We start from the raw sequence: 21,823 nt of genomic DNA, 5'->3' as shown, positions 1-21,823 counted from the left end.
CGCCGAGGGCCGGGCGCCCGAGCGATGCTGCGCCGCCCCGCGCCCGCGCCGGCCCCGGCCGCCTGGCTGCTGCTGGCCGCGCTGCTGTGCGACTGCGGCGTCTGGGCCGCGCGAGGTGAGCGGCGGGGCGGGGCGGGGCGGCGCGCGGGCCCGGGGTCAGGCGCAGGGCCAGCGCCGGGAGCCGGGAGGGAATGCGGGGGTCGGGGCGCGGGAGGCCGGGGGCGCGCGCCGCGGGCGCCGGGGGAAATCGAGCTCCGTCCTGGGCGGGGCACCTGGGTCCCGGCCGCCCCCGTCGCAGCCCCGGGTGGTGGTGGCGCGGTTTGAGGGACGTGCCGCCCGGCCGAAGGGTCGGTGCACCGTGCCCGGCAGCGCCCGCTGGCTGGGCTGCGCCCCCGGGGAGATGCCGGTACGTGTGCTGTGTCTCCGATGTGCATCGGGCGGGGTGCACGCACGGTGCGGTGTGTGCTTACATAAGCGCCCACTCCTCCGCATCCCTGTCCGGGATCCCGAGTCTGCACCGCGGACACGCATCCTCGCCCCTTTCCTCCCCCTCCGCCCCCCAGCAAACGAGCAGAAGCTGGAAGTTCTTGCTCCCCTCGCACCTTTCCCCCCGAAGGTGAGATTGCGCGGGGGTTGAGGACCGCGGTCCCCCCCGCATTAGAAATCTCCGTCTTCCCCATCCCCGGCGCCTCGGTCGTGCGAGGACTTCATGGCCTCAGCAGAGGAAGAAAGCCCTCTTTGATTCCTGAGGACAGAAATTATTCTATGGTTACTTGGCAAGAAACACTCCTTAGTGAGCTGGTTATTTTGTTGTTTCAGTCTTCATCCACTTAACCTTGTCAACGTTCCGTGCTTTCTGATATTGACTCATCTTGCCAACGGAAAGCTTACGCATTGCAGATCCAGGCTTCCGAACGGGTCTTGGAATCGTAACCATTTTCCTTGGCCTGGGAACAAGTAACCTAGGTGTAGTTTATAGAGTACTTGGATCTAGTCCTCTGATTTTTTTTTTTAATAAAAAAATTTGGGGCGTGGGGGAGAGGGTTGATGCAAGCCTAGATGAAATGGTCGTATTTCAAATTAGTAAGCTTTGAAAAAAATGATCATTTTCTCTTCCTTGGTGTGAATACGGAGAGAACTATGGTGTTAACAACAATCTAAAGGGCAGAAGAGGCAAAAGCATCTTTTGTTCCACGTTCCTTTCTTCACAGGGAGGATGATAAACTTTGGGTACTTCTTTCATTTCATTTGTGACGCTCTATTGACGATCAAATTCAGATTTTAGTATCAAATTGCTCTCAATTTGATCTTTAAAACTTACATCAAGCTAACTTTTAAATGTTCTTGCCAGATTTGGGATGGAGGTCTGAAAGTCGAATATATCATGCAAAAATGTCAAAGTTTTGCTTCTCTGAGGACAAACACATTTTTAAAATACGTGCTTGGGTTGGGTATTTGGGGAACAGTTCAGGTGTATTTAGTTTAGTCAGTGATGGCATTTCCCATTAAAATCCATTATTTTCTTTTGTCTTTTCACCCACATTTGCTATTCATTATTGACTAGTTAGATTAGTTCTTAGGTGTTATTGAGATACTGAAACAGTGTAAATTTCAGTATCAAAGATCTTCATTATGACGCATTAACAAATCTTATGTGAAAGATGACTTGAGACTTTTGTAACTTGCTTAACTATGTCTAAGCTTTTCTTGGTGCATTTGTAATACTTGAGAATTCTTAGTCTTCAAAATAAAAATATTTAAACATCAGTTATTCTGCTGTGTTTGTTATTTTTTCCAGCTTGCAAGTTAGAAAATGTCTCCAGAATATTGCATGAAATGCTGATAAGACGATTTCATTTAAAAATGTTATAAATGAATTTTCTATGTAAACATGCAATTTGGGGAGACACGTTCTGTGGGTTTACTTTAAAAGATAATCATTTCAAGTAATATCTGAATGTTTTACTGCTGCAAGATAGTCTGACATTAGAGACTGCTGTGTTCATACATGAGCTACCTCTAATAAACATTAATGGGATAAAGATCACAGAAATTGCTGCAGAGAATGTTAGGTTTTGTAATCTAAGTTGCACTTTGACTATTAGTTTTATGGAGAACCCTAAATTTCACTTTAGTTGTAGCTATAGTTCTAAAAAAAACATCAACTAAACCAAAATATTAGAAATATCTGTGGCATATTGTAGGCTGCCTTCCTTCTCTCCAGTGAGTCAATTTTGAGGAACCAGAAAATGAAATAGAGAAAATAGAAAGCTTCTATGAATATTTTTAAAAATGCAAGCATGTAATGCATTTCAAATCCAAATAAATAATATTGACTGTTTTTTTCCTGTTTGTATGCAGAATTCTCAGTGAGGTTTCTTCTTACTATTTGAAATTTATCTCTCTCCCCAACCCCTGAGCCCTCCCTTCCCGGCTCACTTTCCCTTTTTTTCACAGCACTTGCTCTGATGCCCTTTGTCACTTAGTTATTTTGTTTATTGTCTGTCTCATTAGGAATATGCCCAGGAGGGAAGGGGGTTTGGTCTGGTTTGCTTGCTTATGTATGTTATTTTTACTGAAAAAGCCTACAGACAGAGTATAAACCAACGGAAATTCTGCAACATGGATATCAGAATTCATCAGTAGCTACTTTTTCAAGGACCCTCCTGGTGATTGTAGTGTTGGGGATATTAGATTAAGAAAAAAACTGTAGCAGCTTTTGAAGGCTGGAGCTCTGTGGCTACCACTTGGAGTCCATTTTTAAAAAAACCACACGCTGTAATTCTCAGCCTTTTTAGAAAATGGTTTCTTAATTTGTTACCTTGTTCTTCAAAGCAACTTTGAGGAAAAAGTCATTTGAATATAGACTTCAATATTATGCTTAATCTAGCATTTTTATTGCTAAGTGTCATTTATTCACATAGGAAACCTATAATGCTAAAGGAATAATTAAATATTAATAATTCTGAATGTATTCCAGTTTAAGAGCTGTAACTGATTAACTGGAATCTTGTTCAATAGAGTCTGTCCTTGGCTACATCCTACTTTACGGAGAAGAAGCATAAAACCAAGCAGTTTCATAGGAACTCATTTTCAAAAGGAATTTTTAGGAGTTTATATCATACATTTTCAGTGTCAGTACTATTTGATTTTTGAGCTAAAACAACATTTCAGTTTTAGATATGAGGAGTATGACCAATACGTGAAATATTAATGAAATATTGTAACATTATTTTTTACATTGAAATTAGAAAATCCTATAATTGCATGACATTACTTTCAGGACTTGGTTAAGTTTATTAAACCAACTTTTCATGTTTAAAATGAGGAACCTGATGTGCTCGCTTCGGCAGCACATATACTAAAATGAGGAACCTGAGGGATGTTAAAATTTTAGGACACGAAAAAGAATTGGATTATTTTTATTATTGCTAAGACAGGAAATGTAATTTTTAGATAGGGTTTTCATTTATGAGAGTTAAAACAAAGTAGGAGATCTGATTATCTTGGAAGTCACCCAGAGTGTAGCTCACATGTTCTGGTTAATTGAGGTTTTAGATCATTATCCTATATAATAAAAGGCTAATATGCAAATTGTCCCCTCAACTGGGAGTTCAACCAGGGGGCGGGGCTGGCCTGACAACCGCCCACGACCCCTCCCCCAGGCCAGCCCTGCGTTAGATTGGCCCCCACATCCCAATCAGGGCAGGCCGGCGGACCCCACCCGTGCACGAATTCGTGTACCGGGCCTCTAGTGCTTTTATGTGGACCTTGCTTTTTCTGTGGTCTTCATTTGGTAAGAGCAGAGGTACTTGAAGAAAGGTTGTGTCTTTTTATAAATGAAATTCAGGATATTGATTTGTTATGGAATACAGAGCTTCAGGGATATGAATTCAAAAGTGGTGGGGCCCTGGCTGGTTTGGCTTAGTGGATAGAGCGTCGGCCTGGGGACTGAAGGATCCCAGGTTCGATTCCAGTCAAGGGCACATGCCCAGGTTGTGGGCTCGGTCCCCAATAGTGAGCGTGCAGGAGACAGCCGATCAATGATTCTCTCTCATCATTGATGTTTCTCTGTTTCTCCCTCTCCCTTCCTCTCTGAAATCAATAAAAATATTTTGGGGGAAAAAAAGTGGTGGGAATGATTTTATGCAATGTTGTATTCTTTTTGTTGTTGTTAATCCTCACCTGGGGATATTTTCCATTCATTTTTTTTAGAGAGAGTGAAAGGGAGGGGGAGAGACTGAGAGAGAAACATTCATGTGAGAGAGACATCGATTGGTTGCCTCCTGCACGTGTCCCAACCTGGGATGGGAATTGAGCCTGCAACCAGGTACATGCCCTTGACCAGAATTGAACCCAAGACCCTTCAGTCCACTGGCCGAGGCTCTGTCCAAGGAGCCAAACCAGCTAGGCCTGCGCTGTTGCATTCTTTTTTTTTTTTTTCAATGTTGCATTCTTGCATTCTTCAGAAAACAACCCTTAAAAGTGACATTTTGACACCAGTAGAGACTGTGCAGGCCAGAAGCCTCACACTGACAGTTCCCTGCCCATGTGTCAGGCTGACAAAGAGTGCCCAACTCTTCCATAGAGCCCCCACACCTAGAAATTGGAGCATGGTGTTAACTTGTCCCTGATTTAATAGGTCCTTTCTAACCTGTCCTTGGAATATTTTTGTTAATTTTCTCATTTAGCTGTAGGGTGATATTATTAGATTAAATTTTTTCACTAAATCTGTTGCTGTGTCCCCCCAGAATAAGGCTGCGGCATGGGAGAGCAGTGGCATGGTTCAGAACAGACTCCGGAGCTCAACTATTGGGCTCAAAGCCCGGCTCTGCTGTTAGGCAGGCTGCTCACTCTCTCCGTGCCTCAGTTTCTTCATCCTTCTTCAGAAAAGGAGGCTATTAGTACCCATCTCATAGGGTTGTTAGGAGGAGTAACCTGATTTTGGAAGTGTTTGAACACGACAGTAAACTGTGTTTGGTGTTTTATGAACTCCATTCTATGTAACTACCCCTTTCTAAAATTGAGGTAAAATCCACATTACATAAAATGAACATAAGTTTGTTGTTGTTTTTAAAGAATAGTTCATTGATATTTAGAGAGAGAAACATCAGTGTGAAAGCGTAACATCATTGGCTGCCTAGGCCTGTGTCTGGCTTCGTTTTTGCCACGTGGCTGTCCAGCTGTTCAGCACCATTTGTTGAAAAGACTTCGTCCTGTTGTGCTCCTTTGTCACAGACCAGTTGGCTGTGTTTATGTGGGTCTATTTCCGGGCCCCCTACCAGGAATCGAGCCTGCGACCCAGGCATGTGACCTGACTGGGAACCAAACCGGCAAACTTTGGTTCGTGGGCTGACACCCACCCAACTGAGCCACACCGGCCAGGGCAAAGCAACGTAGCTTTTAACAGTTCTGGGTTCCTAGCAAAACTGAGTAGAAGGTACAGAGAGATTCCATATATCTGGCCCCACATGCACAGCCTCCCCCACTGTTGACATCCTGCACCATGGCGGTACGCTCCGTACCACTGAGGCCCTACCTGGACAGCGTCATCACCCAAAGTCCGTAGTTCACACCAGGGCCCGCTCTTAGTGTTGTACCTTCTGTGGGTTTGGACAGATGTATGACGTGTACCCACCACTGTAGTATCACACACAGCAGTTTCACTGCCCTGACAATCCTGGGCTCTCTGGCCATTCCTCCCTCCCCTCGAGCCCCTGGCCGCCACTGATCCTTTTACTGTCTCCATAGCGTGTCTTTTCCAGTATGTCACCGAGTTGGAATCACAAGGTAGGTAGCTTTTCAGATTGGCTTCATTCACTTAGTCATGTGCATGAAGTCTCCGCCATGTCTTTTCATGGCTCGGTAGCTCATTGCTTTTTATCACTGAACTAGAGGCCCAGTGCACGAAATTCGTACACTGGTAGGGTCCCTAAACAGCTGCCGGCTGCTGGCCGGGGCCTCCCTCCCTTCCTCTGGCCGGCCCCACTCCCTGGTTGAACTCCTGGAAGAACTCCCTGTTGAGGGGACAATTTGCATGCTACGCTTTTATTATATAGGATAATACTCCGTGGTTTGGATGGACCACAGTTTTACCCATTCACCCACTGGAGGGCCTCTCGGTTCCCCCCAGGCTTTGGCAATATGAGTAAAGCTGCTGTAAACACCATGTGCAGGTCATTGTGTGGACATTCGGGTAAGTGCCAAGGAGCGTGCTTGCCGGGCATATGATCAGAGTCTGTTTGTTTATTTATTTTTCCCTTTAATTAACCTTTAGTCCGTTTAGTTTTGTAAGAAACTGCTAAACTGTCTTCTAACGTGGCTGCACCATTTCGCATTTCTACCAGCAGTGACAGAGAGTCCCCATTGCTCCACATCCTCACCAGCATCTGGTGTTGGCAGCGTTTTGGATTTTGGCCATTCTCATTAGGGGTGAAATGGTATTATTATTACTGCTTTAATTTGCATTTCCCTAATGACTTATTGCTGTTGAACATCTTTCCATCTGTATATCTTCTTTGATGAAGTGTCTGTATTTTTAAGTTGTGTTGGTTTTCTTGTTGTTGAGTTCTTTGTGTATTTTGGATGACAGTCCTCTGTGAGATGTGTCTTGCATATATTCTCTCCCGGTTTATGGCTGTCTTCTCATTCTCGTGATACTGCCTTTTGTAGAGCAGAAGTTTTAAGCTTTAACCAAGTCCATTGATTTCTTTCATGGATTGTGCCTTTGGTGTTGTATCTAGAAGGTCATTACCATACCAGGGTCACCTAGGTTTTATCCTGTTACCCTTCCAGGAGTTTTATGGTTTTGTGTGTTACACTTGGGTCGATATCCACTTGGAGTTGATTTTTGTGAATGGTGTCAGGTCTGTGTCTAGCTGCACCGTTTGTTGAAAAGACTTGGTTCAGACCAGTTGACTGTATTTATGCGGCCTATTTCCGGGCTCTCTGTTCTGGTCCACTGATCTGTCCGTCAGTTCCTTCACCAATGCCTTACTGCCTCGATTGCTGTAGTTTTATATAAGTTTTGTTCTTACCTTTCAGCATCGAGCTGGCTTTTCTGGGTCTTTGGCCTCTAATTCCAAAGTCTGCCAGCCTGCCTGGTTTCCCCCTCCTGTGTGCCCCCTGGTGTAGATACCACCTTTCAGATGGCAGAGGGTTTGACAAGCAGGGTTCCACACACAGGAGCCGAGTTGGGGTGCTGTGGCGCTAGCACCCCTGGTCTCAGCTCCTTGGCCGCCTCATCACACCGACGTTATTTAACGTGAACCCCCAGGTCCTCCCGTCCCGTTGGTGGGGAGCCAGGCCTCTCACCTCCTAACTTGATGCTTCGTTCCACATCCATCCATCCGTCTCATCCTCAGATTCAAGGTGAAGGTTGAAGAGAGCCTTCCAAGTCTGAGCCTTCAAAAGGTCAGGAGACTGTTCGGTTTCTGGGTTCAACATTCCGTGACCGTTGGGGGTGGTCATTAACCCTTTGTAAGTCCGCCTGTCTTTGTTGTCACCCAGTTTCCATGTCCCAGTCTTGTCCTGGTCACAGGAGCTGAGAAGCAGGCTGTTTGAATGCCTTGCCCCCCGAGTTCAGCGCTGTCCTAGCTTCACCAGCGGGTTGTCAGGTTCCCACCGAGGTGCTGGGCACCTCCTGATCGCGGCTGACGTCACCCCAGCTTCCCCGGGACGCTCCCTCTAAAGAAAATGCTTGGATACCTTGTTCTTATGAAAATGTCACCAGCTGTTTGTGATTTCTTTTCCTTCTCTAGAGGCACCAAAAACCAGAGTAGTCTTTTGTCCATGGTCAGTGTCAAACTCATTGCGGGGAGTTTAAAATGTCCATCTTCGGCCCTGGCTGGTGTGGCTCAGTGGATAGAGTGTCGGCCTGTGGACTGAAGGGTCCCAGGTTCAATTCCGGTCAAGGACACATGCCTGGGTTGCAGGCTCAATCCCCACTGGGAGCGTGCAGGAGGCAGCCAATCAATGAGTCTCTCTCATCATTGATGTTTCTGTCTCCCTCTCTGTCTCTCTTCCTCTCTGAAATCAATAAAGATATATTTAAAAAAATCAAATAAAACGTCCATCTTCTTCCCTGTCAGACCAGGTGCTGTGCGGTGCTCATTCCTTAGAGACCAGCATCTGCCGGTGGGCAGTTCTGTCTGACCTTTTCCCAGGGCCCGGGGGTCAGCACCCAGAGTAACTTAGGGAAGTGGGTCCTTTTCTCCTCCCTGCGGTCCTCGCAGCCCTGGGCAGGGGCTCCCTGTTGTCACGCCGGTTCTGCTCTCACGAACATAAACCTGCTTCCCGAGAGGCTCAGCGGCAAAGCAACAGTGAGCTCTCATCTCCTGTGTTTACTGTAAAGACGTCACACTATTTAGCCAATGACACAGGGACTCTGTGTGAGAGCAGTGTCTTGCTGTCATTGGTATTGTAAGGATGTAGCTAGTAAAGAAACAAAAACGAGCAGAGCAACGCCAGAGGCCTGGTTTTTCTGACTGCGCCATGGATTTGTTGGACAGTCCAGGCAGGCATGGCGGCACCGGGTGAGGCTGTTTAGAAGCTGCATTGACAGTGAACGCAGGCAGGCCTGGAGTGCCCGTGGCCTTTCCTGACCGAGCCCGATAACGCTTCCATTGTGGATGAAGGTCAGGCCTTGGAAATTGCCACCGGACTATTACGTTACAGCTCAGGACAGCGCCCTGACCTCTTTCAATTCAAGACAAATGCGACGATGATAAAGGAGAAAGAAAAGGGCAGACCTGGCCTGTATTTTCTGATAACGTTGCAAAGTGGGAGATTTCAGGAAACCATGGCATGTATTTTTTTGGCATAACTATATTTCTGATTGACTTGCGTTTTAAGAGTTAATTGATAAACAGGCGCCTCCCAACCACACAGGTGCTCTGGACAGTTTCCACGCACACGTGATGACTGGGAGGCCTGTGAGGACTCTGCCCAAGTGTTTTCCTTCTCCAGCTTGCAGGGCGCTGGGGTTTCTTATCTTATTTTCTACTTTTAGGTTAAATCATTGAAGTTCTTTGCAAAATGCAAGTGTGGGTATCTTGGTCATTATCATTCTTTTTGTTGTTGTTAATCCTCATCCGAGGATATTTTTCCTTTGATTTTTAGGGAGAGTGGAAGAGAGAGGGAGAAACATTGATGTGAGAGAAACCGAGGCACGTACCCCTGACTGGAATCGAACCCGGGACCCTTTGGTCCGCAGGTCGAGGCTCCATCCACTGAGCCAAACTGGCTAGGGCAGGGCATTATCCGTCTTTAGCGCCCAACTCCAGTTAGTTTCTCAGCGGAGCTGCCAGTCTTGGCAGGGTTGTGGGGACTGGAAGGTGGAGCAGGTTTTGATTTGGTGCGGATGCAGAGCCCGGAGTCGGGAGGCACGTGCTGATGGGCGGGCAGGGGTCCCCTAGCTGACGCTGCAGGGACCGGGAGCAGCGGGCACAGAAGGGCAGCGAGTGACGCTGAGGATAAAGTTCGCCCTTGTGCATTGCGTTACCTGTGAGCAATTCTAGATGTTCTGTTGCAGAGAATTAATAGTCATGCATGAGACGATTTCGCTTAAGGGGGGCTTTTATGCTGCAACAAAAACAAGGAGACAACTGCACGGGCTTTGAGCTGAGCGGTGTCCTGAAGAGGGAGCCAGAGCCGGCCCCCTGCTCTGCGGGGTGCCAGAAGGCAGGGGAGCCTTGGAGAGGATGGCCCCTTTCCTCAGAGGCTCTCCAGAGGCCTCTGCGGCGGGCCCTGTGGCGGTGTGGTTTGCTCATTGTTGGCGAGGGCGGCAGATCTGAAGAATGTTCCCTCCCGCCTGCCCAGCCCCAGGTCAGCCTGACCGGCTCAGACTCCAGGGTGCGGCCCAGCAGGTGGACTTGAGGGAAGATGTCTAGAATGTTCTGCTTCGCTTCCCGGTGACAGGCCACTGCTGTGGTGGGTAAATGGAGGCATTCTTGGCCTCTGATTTGGTCTTCCCTCCTCTGTTAGGATACCAGCCTGAATCATTTTAATAAGTGACGTTTCTCTGGTTTCCCACCTCTCCTCACTGCAGAGATAAACCTTCTCCACTCCATCCCTTCCTCCCCTCCCCCTTTTTACTCCTCACAAAACGGAGTTCTGAAATATGGCTCCTCAGTACTCACACATGAACAGCCACCACCTGAGGTCAGAGGACCTCAGCCCTAAGCCCAGTGCCCATGCACGCTGGTCAGAGGAGATCCCCAGTCCCCCGGGATGTTGACCTGCGAACCCCATCTTTATGCACCAGCTGGGGGGTTGCAGGATTCAGGCCCAGTGCCTCTGGGTTTCCAGGATTACCGTAGCCAAGGGCAGGGCTCCAGGCCCCGGGCGCCATGTGGGGTCCCTGGCCAGGGAGCAAGGCTGGCTGCAGGGTATTCATGACTGGGACCCCAGACCACTTCCACCTGGCCCCTCCCAACGTGACCCCTGAACCTCAGGGAGACCCCTGAGTTCCTGAGTCGAAGGACTGTCTTCCCTGCCCACCTCGCCTGTCACCTTTCCGAACTTCTAGAAGAATCGTGCAGGAGCTTCTGCCATTGGAAATCTTGTAGCCGGACACGAGGCTCCCAGGTCAGTGACTGCCACAGCAATTTGTGACATTAAAGAGAGGAATAAGTACGGGAGATTCATGAAGCCCGGGAGACTAAAGTAGATAAGGAATACAGACGTTACTGTTAGACGCGCCCATTATGTTTTGGGTTCATGCCTGGCCTGTTAATTTTATGGGGTAACTCTTAATATTGAGTAAAACAATTTAATTAGAAAAGTAATTGACTTCGGCACTTCACGCTGGTAAAATGTTTTCATTTGCTTACTAGAAAAGCTTGTGAAAATGATATTAGGTTGCTTTGAAAATTAAACGATAACTTTTTATAAAAACCTGAGTAGTAGAAAAATGAGGTAATGGGTAACTGAAGGGTAGCCTCTTTGAGTGTAAGCACTTGTTGCAGACTTCTTTTAAAATTTCACCTTTTTCCTGGTAATTTTGAGTGAAGTATGCCAACCATCCTTGGTGACTTAGGATCAGGTCTTGGACTGTAGACAGCGTGTGCAGGAGAAGCTGGGTCTTCACAGCCCCGCCCATTAGAGAACACACCTGGGACTTGTTTAGAGAAGGACATTCTTAGGTCATTGGTCCACCGGCCATCCAGCCATCTGTCTGTCTGTCTACAGAGTTTCCTTTTCATCTTTCTCATAGCAGTGAAGTAAGAATGTTTAATTATGTAACCTCCTGAACAGGGTAACAGAGATACCATCCATAAAATTCCCTAGGGAACCACATGGAAAGCAGCCTCTGGAAGTTACCTTTTTATTCTCAGTGAAAGCATTGTGTTTCTGTCTTTTCACATGCACTTCTCCCCCTTACTCAAGAGCACTCTGTCATCTCAGCATCAAGTTATCTTCTTTGTTACTCTGACCCTTTCTGGGTCACCAGCCTTTCCATCCTCTAAAACTGCAGCAACAATGTGGCACCTTCCATGCTTCCTCCCTGGTCTGTTTGTTTCCCAGGGTAGCCCGTGGGGAAGTCTCCTCTGTGAACTGTTAAGATATTGCTGCCAAACACCATGAAATACAAGTAAAATGTGAGCACCACAACATGAAGGAAACCTAGTTCTGTAACTTGGTTCCCGGTCCCATTGAGGTGCTGGATGAAGATGCCAGAGGTCCGAGGGTCCACTGATAGTGAAGCATCCATCTTATATGAAAACTGCTGTTTGAAATTTTAACCCTGCTAATTGGCTTCTGTAAATTCTTGCTTGCTAAGACTACTCCCACTTCAGCTAGGCCATTAAAACTTCCCCAGACAAGGTTATCAGTGCTGGTGCCATGCCTCTCTGGTTGAGTTCTCAAGGCCAGCACATACGGGCTCTTTAAGAACTTGCAAAAGGGGCCAGAAACACTCCATATTTGGGAGACAAAGAAGGTAAAAACATATAAATAGGGAGAATTCCTGCATGTTGGGGCCCAGAATTTGAGATACATTTTCCTCTGGACCCGCGCGTAATAAATGTAACCCCATCTCTCTAAGTATTGCTTTGTTGTTCTTCGGTTTTCTGTAACAATAGATTGCCCTGTTTGAAATGGTGATTTTCACCTGCACTGGTTCCCGCAGGCGTCTGAAGCCCCCCACGCCTCCTGCCCGTGTTTTGTGTTTTCACGTGTTTTCCTGCGGAGAGGGTGCGTGGCTTTCTTTAGGTTCTCGGAAGAGCCCGGGGACAGGTGTGCACTTCGCTGCGGAAGGTCCTGCCCTGCAGCCACGGACTTCCGGCTGTTGTCTCAGGTTTGGATGCTGGATTTCAGCAGCTCCCTCTAACATCACCTTTTACATTTTTTTAAAAAAGAGTCACATAATAGCATTTGACAAAATCTAACACCCATTCATGATAAAAAGTCAGCAAGTTAGGAAGAGAGGGGAACTCTCTCAACTTGATAAAGAACATCTATTTTTTTTAAAAAAAACCTATGTGGAAAAAAAAAAAGGGAAGTTGTAGAAACCACTAAAGCATTATTCTTTAAGGGTGATGAATGGTTTAAAGTTTTTTTTTCCCCTTAGCACTAGAATTCAGGATGAATTATCACACACACACAGATGTATTGAGTTAAATTATTTGATATACCAAAATAATCGAATAAGTATAAATCCTAATTGGATATTTGAGAATGTTTTAGGTGATAATACCATTATGATTAGTTTTAAAAGAGTCCTTATCTTTTAGAGTTGTATGTTGAAGAATTGAGGGGGTGAAGTTATCTGATGTCGGGGATTTGTTTCAAAATAATGGAAACTGGTGGTAGGAGGGTAAATCAAACAAGATTGGTCCTGTATTGATAATTGTAATAGCTGAGTCCTGGGTACATGGGGTTTATTGTTCTGTTCTTTCTACTTTATAGCTTACATAATATAAAAAGATAACATTGCCTGATATAAGACTTGTGTGGTCACACCCATTGGGTGGCTAATACCAAAGCCCAGAAAATGACAAGTGTGGGTGAGGCTGTGGAGAAATTGGGAGCCTTATGCTCCGAGGGTGGGAATGTGAAAATGGCGCAGCCGCTGTGGGAAACAATATTGGCAGTTCCTCAGAGAATTAAAACCAGAATTACTGAATGACCCAGCAATTCCACTTCTGGGTGCATACCCAAAAGAATTGAAACAGGGAGGCAAACAGATGTTTGTATACCGTGTCCATGGCATTATTCACAGTAGCCAAAAGGTACTTGGCAACCCCAGTGCCCTTGACAGATGAACGGAGAGACAAGATGTGGTCCATACATACAATGGGATATCATTCAGCCTTAAAAGGTGACGCACGCTGTAACACGCATGGACCTTGAGGACATTATGCTAAGGACATAACCACTTACCAACTGTGGCTGATTAAAAGTTTCCTTGTTTGTTTAAAAAAAAAAGCCAGGTGATTTTGTTTGCTTGCTTTGTGCTTTACACTTAACAGAATCACTGTATAATGCTACTTTTCTTCTGCTGCATGAGAGATAAATTTAGGCCTCTCCAGGGCCTGAGCCTGTGGGGATTTCGTTAGCTGTAGGTTGTATTTCGGAAGATGATGATGGGGAGATTGTCATGGGAACGCCTCTGGAGTCTCTTTAGCTCTGGTCCTTCTGCCTTTGTAGTTTTTCCGAAAACATAAGCTGCTGCTTAAGATGAACTGATCAACACATACTTGTTGAGCATCCGTGTGCCAGGCATAGAGTGGGTCCTTCACTAACATCCTCTATAATAAAGAGATAATATGCAAATTGACCCTCATGCCCTCACAAGATGGCTGCCTATGACCAGGCTGGCAGGGGGGTTAGTGAGGGACGACCAAATGACTGAACAAGCAGGCTGCATGGGGTGACCAGATCAGCAGGGGGATTAGTGAGGGATGACCAAACAGCTGAACAGCAGGGGGGCAACCTGGGGCAACCAGGCCGGCAGAGGGGGTTAATGAGGGACAACCAAATGACAGCAGGCTGCATGGGGTGACCAGGGTGGCAGGGCGGGGGGGCAGTTGGGGGTGACCAGGTCGGTGGGGGGGAAGGGGGGCAGTAAGGGGTGACCAGGCTGGCATGGAGGGGGCAATTAGGAGCGACCAGGCCAGCAGGGGGAGCAGTTAGGGGCAATCAGGCAGGCAGGCAGGTGAGTGATTAGGAGCCAATGGTCCAGGATTGTGAGAGGGATGTCCGACTGCTGGTTTAAGGATCAGGCCTAAACCGGCAGTTGGACATCCCCCAAAGGGTCCCGGATTAGAGAGGGTGCAGGCTGGGCTGAGGGGACCCCCCCTGCACGAATTTCATGCACTGGGCCTCTAGTTATCTATAACCCTCAAAACAAGGTTGTGGAAGGAGGTCCTGTTCCCGACTTACGGGGTAGAAATAGGCAGAGGTGGTTAAAGAATCTGCCCCTAGTTAGAATGTCAGACACAGATCATTTATTAACTATATTCCTGTCTTCCTTACCAGACCACACTGTTTAAAACTTTTAACCGCTTCTAACAGAATAGAGGGAGCTCATTGGCATAGCAGAGAAGGGGTGCTCACCCTGTTGCCCTAACCACAGCTCAAGCCCCTCCAGCTGTGCCTCGTTATACATCAGTTATCCCAGTCTTGCTAGTCCCAGAATGATCCACAGCCTTTTCTACCTTCGAACCTTATTTGTATTTTTTACTCTGTTTAAAAACCCCTCAAGCCCCAGCCGGTTTGGCTCAGTGGATAGAGTATCGGCCTGAGGACCAAAGGGTCCCGGGTTCGATTCCAGTCAGGCACGTACCTCAGTTGCAGGCTCCTCCCTGGCCTGGGCCAGTCGGGGCACGTGCAGGAGGCAATCAGTCGATGTGTTTCTCTCATATCAGTGTTTTTCTCTGTCTTTCCCGTTCTCTTTTCCTCTCGAAAATAAATGGAAAAATATCTTCGGGTGAGGATTAAAAATAGATAAATAAAATACCCCCTCAAAAGGATGCTCCTTTTAAGGATGTTCTTGGGAGGTCTCCATTGTGCTTCTGGTGGTCCCCAGAGTGGGCCTCAGATATTTCCAGCTCTCTCCTCCAGACACACGCTAGAATTGCACTTGCCCTCCCTGGTGATGTGGGTGGGCCATGGGACCAGTTCTGGCCCACGAGTTGTATTTCGTCTGTGTAGACGGTTCAGCTCCCACTAGACCACCCTCCAGAGCGCTCACGCTTCCCCTGGCAGTGGCATGGCCACATGTGACATGGAGGCTGCAGGTCTCACGGGCTCTGTTGACCGTCCCAGTTCCCACCACTGAGCGAGTTCCCGCCCCCAGTTTTCCCCACACCCCTGGACCCGGTGATGATGGCCGCACCCGTTCAGGAGGTGGATGTTCGTGGATACGTTTGTCTCTCCGGCAGATTGCGCCTGCTTCCCCAGCACAGCACCTTGCAGTGCGCTTCTGCCTCGCCGACGGTCCTGGGGACAGACTTGGAGTCCGTGGTGATGTGAAGCCAGGAGGACCTTTGATGTCAGCTGGTTTTCACGGATCAGAGCTGGTCTGGTCTGAATATGAACGTATGACGGGGGCAGTGCTTAGAGAGTCCATAAGAATGGACGCCTTTTTATTTGGGGACGTCTGAATAATTTATGAATTTTCAATGTTTCCTGAGGAAAAAATAATCAGTTGGAGGTTTTATATTGATATCATTTAAGACACTTTTCCATGCATACTGCCTTTAACACGGGGTCTGCTAACACATTACATTCCACTCCTTACTGAGTCAGGAGCTAGATTTTTAAATCCAAGCCTGGCAGTGTGCAGCATGCACTCAGAGGCACCTGCCGCCACCTAGTGGCGGTGTCTCCTAATTGTATACTCTTTTTTTTTTTTCTAGAAGTAGGATTACTGGGTCAAGTGGGAGTTTGATTTTTAATTTTTTGAGGAAACTCCATACTGTTCTCCACAGTGGCTGCACCAGTTTGTATTCCCACCAGCAGTGCATGAGGGTTCCTTTTTTTCTGCATCCTTGCCAGCACGTGTCATTTGTTGATTTGTTGATGATAGCCATTCTGACAGGTGTGAGATGTAATTATATACTCTTGATGGACCAAGGTTAAATGTTGAATCTGCAAACAAAACATGTAACATTATCTAAAATTTACCGGTGAATTGCGTACAGTCTCTTAAAACATATAGTTGTCGCCTGACCGGTGTGGCTCTGTGGTTGAGCGTGGACCTGTGAACCAGGAGGTAACAGTCTGATTCCCGGTCAGGGCACATTATGGGTGTGTAGGAGGCAGCCGATCAATGATTCTCTCTCTTCATTGATGTTTCTATCTCTCTCTTCCTCTCCATTCCTCTCTGAAGTTAATTAAAATGTTTTAAAAAACATATTTGTCATTACTTATTATGCCGTTATTGGGGCAATAGGACTAGATGTTCTGGAATGAGAAGTGGCACCTATCCAGTTTGTTTCTGGAAAGAGTGGGTTTCTCTTCGTAAATGAATTTATCAGCCGGGAACTCTGGTGCCGGGTTGATGTCAGGGCTGCCGCACACGGGCTTTGCAGCCACCTTGCCAGGGATCTGTGACTTGCGTGACCTGGACAGGGAGCCAACCTGTCTTTTGCCCACAGAGTTGGGATGTACTGGGAAAGTGTAAGTTTTTATATTTAAAGTTAATCCTGGAGCTGACTATTGTAAGCATTCTTTTCACTTTGGTTTTTAAATCAGTGACAATTTATAACCACAGAAGCTAGCCAGGTCTTAGAGTAATAGGTGCACACCCCAGATACAGCCTACATTTACAGAGCGTCTGATCGCCAGCCTTGCCATCCCCGGATTTTAATTAGTATTTTTCCATTCAAAATGTCACTGGCTTTTTCATGATGTAGAACGTGAAGCCATGGATCAGGAGAAGGCTTTGAGCACGGTGACCTGTGCCTAGCCTTCTGGCTGCTCGTCTCTCCACGTTATCTGCGGGCTCCTTTCGGATGATGACAGAAACATCAGTCACTTGCCTCCATACATATTTTATAATGCCAATTGAATGTGATGAAATATTTAAAATATCATTTATTAAATATTTAAAAGTTCAGTGTTTGAAACTGGCCAGCTCTCTTCGTTCTACTGCCCGCCTAAAGGAGCAATTTAGAAAACCTGAATTATAAAATTAGAATACTGGGAAAAATCAGAGACTTAAGAATATCACTATAAAATTATTTTTTTGCCTTGAACCATTAGTAATTTTCAGCTGCAGGCCTTTCCTTCCGGGTAGCAGAAATACACATTTTACGCTACTACCTTTTAATACTTTCTGCTATTTTAGATTTCCTGCACTTTGCCTAGTGTTTTTACCTTCTTACTGGGTTAGAAAAATTCACTTAAAGTCTAAGGAGTATTATGGATTCACATATTGGAATGATCTTCCGTTTCATTTGCTTTGCTTATAATTTTATTAATAAAACTTTAAATATGAAAACAAATTGGAATTTGCTATTGCTCTTCATGGTGCATTATTAATAGTAAATTGAATGAATAGCTTCTGTGTTTTGAAAGGAGAGGTCAGTGACAAACTGGAGGGTCTTCACAGTGGCCTGTTTACCTGTCACACCTGAGGCCCATGCAGCCGTCCAGCCTGCGCCACAGCAGGTGTCAGAGCAGGTGTCACGAGCTGTCTGGAGCAGCGGGAGTTTCAGCCGGTAGGAAAAGCCCCCGCCCAGCCCGGCTGCAGAGTGAGGCTGTTGCCTGTGTTCCGAGGACCCTCCCGGAGCAAAGGCTGCCGCGGACTGGGCCCCGCACAGCGCCCCCCAGTGAGCTCGGCGCCCTCGGGGTGCTGCTGAAGAAGGGCAGGGCAGGTGCACCAGAACTTCTGAATTCTCTGCTCTCCCGAGGCTCCTGGCCCGGGGCAGCTGTTGTGTGGGGAGAGCTTTTCCAAAGGCTCTTTCAATCTTGGCCTTTATGATCTGGGTTTGGTATCCTAGTTGGTCCCCCCATAATCTAAGCACAGGACAGATCCATGGTTTGCACATGGACCGCCAGGTTCTCTCGTCTCCTTTGCTTTGAATATCCACCTGTCAGAAACAAAAAGTCTCACCTTCTCGATGTTTACAACACCAAGTCATACCTGCTTTTCAGTTCTCAGCACCAAAACTGCCTTCTCTAAGAGAGGATTTCGAACCAGGATACTGACTTTTTAAAAAATATATTTTTTTGTTGACTTCAGAGAGGAAGGGAGAGGGAGAGAGAGAGAGAGAAACATCGATGAGAGAGAATCATTGATCGGCTGCCTCCTGCACACCCCACACGGGAACGAGCCTGCAACCCAGGCATGTGCCCTGACCAGCGATTGAAACATGACCTCCTGGTTCATAGGTCGACGCTCAACCAGAGCCACGCTGGCCGGGCCAGGACATTGATTTTATTTGTATGGTATATGAGGCTCCTTACACACTCATTCATTGGCCCGATACTTCCCGAGTGCTGAGATGCTAGTTAGCAAACGGCAAAAGGTCAGCCACTCGCAGCATCTGTCTTTGTCCATGTCTGAGGGGAGAGGGAGAAGGTAATGACACAGCAGCCCCTTGTGGCCTCTCCTGTGTCGGACGCTGTCAGCCTGGCAGTGTGACGGGTTTGATCACACAGCACCCTGTGACGTGGGTACCGCTCCTGCCTCGGTTTACAGTTGAGGAAACAGGCCCACGGAGGCAGCCAGGTAGCTGCCCCTCGGTCCCAGGCTGGCGATGAGCAGCAGCAGAGAAGGAGCCGGTGGGGCCAGAGCAGCGGGTGCGGGTGTGGTTGGACGAGGGAGCATTTGAACAGAGACCTGAGACTCTGGCCGGGACTTGAGAGGTCAAAGCTGTTTTAATATCGAGACATTGACTTGCTTTTCCCGCATCCTCGCGAGAGCGCGGTGGTTTCCTAGAGGCCGCTGGCGTGTGCGCGGGACCCGGGAGGCGCCACGGGGACCAGCTGGCTCCTGAGAAGCTGGGCAGTGAGCGCAGACTCGCAGGATGGAAATGGTGCCGCTCTTAGTGCGCTTTGTTTTTAAAAATGCAGTTTTTCTGAAAATGGTACTTAGTTAACTTACAATGTTTTTTTTTAATGAATTAATAAATATTAAAATTTATCTTGGTTTTAATTTCCAATACAGTAAATTCTGATAGGTAGGTAGTGAGATAAATGAGATAGATGGGTAGATCCCACATAAACAAATGCTGTGAGGATCTGCAGTAACTTTGTGGTGTGGCCGGTTCTGGGCGCACATATTTGAGGACACTGTTTAGATCAGATCCGTCAGGAGGGCAAGAACGCGCTTGTCACCTGGCTCTTGCAATAAGTCCCGGAGAGCAGAGAGGTGACGAGAAGGCTGCGCCTGCATTTTGTGTGTGCGCCGAGTTTTCCATGCGGTAAAATGTAGAACAGAATTTCCCGTCGTAGCCATCTTAAGTGTACAGTTCAGTCGTGTTACGTATGCTCGTTCATATTGTTGTGCAGCCTGTTCCAGAACTCAACTCTGTACCCATTCGACTGGTCCTGTGGGTCTGCGGTGCCCTTGCAAGTGAAGCAGGGGTTTGCTGTGGGTTGGATGTGGCGGGCATGAATGTCCGATGAGGCGTCATTCATTGCAGAGCTGGGAGCTTGTGTCCCTCCCGCACGCACCGCGCAGGAGGGGATGCAGGTGAGGCCCAGGTGCTTCTCACCTGTCGCTCCGTAACCGTCATCACCCGCAGCAGGAAAGCAGTGTCCCCTTACGGGACGTTGTATTCGACGTGGTTAAACGTTTACATTTAATTTCAGATGCTTCTGGATTGATTTGCACTCATGGGAAAGAGTCTGGGTAGTTCCTTCAGCAATTAGGCACTACCTGTTGGTCATAAAGTTCCATACCCCGAATTGAGGACCTCTCTGGTTAACCGTATCCTGAGATGGGATGCGTTACACCTGAGACAGAAGGAGAGCTGGTCACACTCGAGGTGAAAGTAGAAAGACATTGAATGCGTTCCCGCTGTGAGGTGGAGCCCAAAACGCACTGGTGGAGCCCAGAATGCACTGGTGGAGCCCAGAATGCACTGGTGGAGCCCAGAATGCACTGGTGGAGCCCAGAATGCACTGGTGGAGCCCAGAATGCACTGGTGGAGCCCAAATGCACTGGTGGAGCGAGCGCTCAGGGAGGAGGTGGTGGCTGAGGCCCGGACAAAGCCAGGCCCAGGCAGAACAGGAGGGATCAGAACTAAAGACGGGTGGCACCAGGCCGGCGCCTGCCAGACGGCACAGTTCTCCCTGAAACACGGAAACTCCCAGTTACCGTGCTCGCCCCTTTTCCAGATGTGGCGCCAGCCCTCTCGGGAGGGGGCGGGGCTGGCTTACAAACTCGGACATGAGATTGAGAGGTTACTCAAGGCCACCCAGAGGTCAGTTACACCTGCTCAAGGTCACTCAGTAAAGATAGAGGATGCTGGAATCTGACCCCACGTCAGCCTGACTCCAAAGTGGGTTATTTATTCTTAAACAGTTTTCAGTCACCTATTTCAGGAATTCACATTTTATTTTAATGCCTTAGATTTGTAATTTTATATTCATAAGTCTTGTCTATTTTGTGTCTTTGTGATGCTAATTTTAAATAGGTACTATTGTATTGTCATAAAGAAATAACACTTTTCTTTGTCACTGTTCTGTAATAGGTCCAAAACAGTTTGAATTTGTCTACTGGCCATCAGTCTTTTTTCTTTAATTTGTACAGCAGAATCTGGTTTCTTCCTGGACTCAGATAGTTTCTCCATTACTCACTCTAGAATTTAGAATTTCATGATATTTGGGTCTTGATAACAAACCCTGCAACAAAAAATGCAAGTGTTGCCTTCCAGACCAATGAGAGTCTTATGGTTCAGACATAATCGATGTGTCTTCAAAAGCAGTTGAGTTTAAAATAGTCAGTCTAGCTCTGGCCGGTGTAGCTCAGTGGGTTGGGTGTTGTCCTGGGCCCCGAAAGGTTGCCGGCTCATTCCTGGTCAGGGCACATGCCGGCTGTGGGCTCGATCCCCAGTACGGGGCATGCAGGAGGAAGCCGATCCCCCCTCCCCCTCACATCAATGTTTCTCTCGCTTCCTCCCTCTCTCTCTCAAAGTCAATTTAAAAACTCTTTTCAGAGAAAGTAGCGGTGTTCTAACCTGCCTGTTTCCTTTCCTTTTGAAACACAGCTAACAAGCACAAGCCCTGGCTGGAGCCCACCTACCACGGCATCGTGACAGAAAACGACAACGCCGTGCTCCTCGACCCCCCGCTGATCGCCCTGGACAAGGACGCCCCTCTGCGCTTCGCAGGTAGGAGCCTGGCTTTGTTGGCTCTGGTGGCTCCGGGACCGGGGGCGATGCATTGGGAACGTTCTCACCCTGTCTTAAAGGGTGTCGATGGCCGAGGGTGGTTTGTGGCTCCCGGGCACCATCCTTTTTCCTGTTCCTTTAAATGGTTAGGGCGCCTGACCAAAAAGCCTGCACGTGTGGATGAAAAGCACAGTATCACGTCGCATCGTCCCAGGCCTTGTCTTGATGTCATCAGATAACACCTAGGCCAGTGTCTCAAAAAATCGTGCCCACAACGCACCCGAGGGTGGTGTTAAAATGCAGATTTGGATCCAGAGGGTCTGGGGGACCTGAGATTCTGCCTTCTCACCTGCTCCCAGGTGTGGCAGGTCCGCGAGAGGCGAGGATCCGGGTAACAGCAGCTTAGGGTCCTCTCGCACCACCTCGGTTTCAGTTACTGAAAAGACTTATTCGAAAATCTAAAGCAATCTTTATAGAGGAATCCTGTGGCCCAGGTTTTACTTTCCATAAATTTTTAAAGTGGAGGTATTTCC

At 47.6% G+C, this 21,823-nt stretch overlaps 1 protein-coding gene across 4 annotated transcripts in view; it reads left to right on the top strand.

Moving 5' to 3' along the window:
- The first annotated feature begins 24 nt into the window (after positions 1 to 24).
- CLSTN1 (calsyntenin 1) overlaps positions 25 to 21,823 on the top strand; it is a 47,366-nt gene continuing 25,567 nt past the window's right edge. For all 4 annotated transcript variants that reach the window (XM_054721247.1, XM_054721245.1, XM_054721246.1 and 1 more), the window contains exons 1-2: positions 25 to 115; positions 21,168 to 21,290. In XM_054721247.1, the coding sequence (XP_054577222.1) occupies positions 25 to 115; positions 21,168 to 21,290 (214 nt within the window). The remainder of the gene's footprint in view (positions 116 to 21,167; positions 21,291 to 21,823) is intronic.

The sequence above is a fragment of the Eptesicus fuscus genome, chromosome 9 (assembly GCF_027574615.1).
Source record: "Eptesicus fuscus isolate TK198812 chromosome 9, DD_ASM_mEF_20220401, whole genome shotgun sequence".
NCBI lineage: Eukaryota > Metazoa > Chordata > Mammalia > Chiroptera > Vespertilionidae > Eptesicus > Eptesicus fuscus.
Note: the sequence above shows the minus strand (reverse complement) of the source record. Positions and strands in the feature narration are given on the sequence as shown.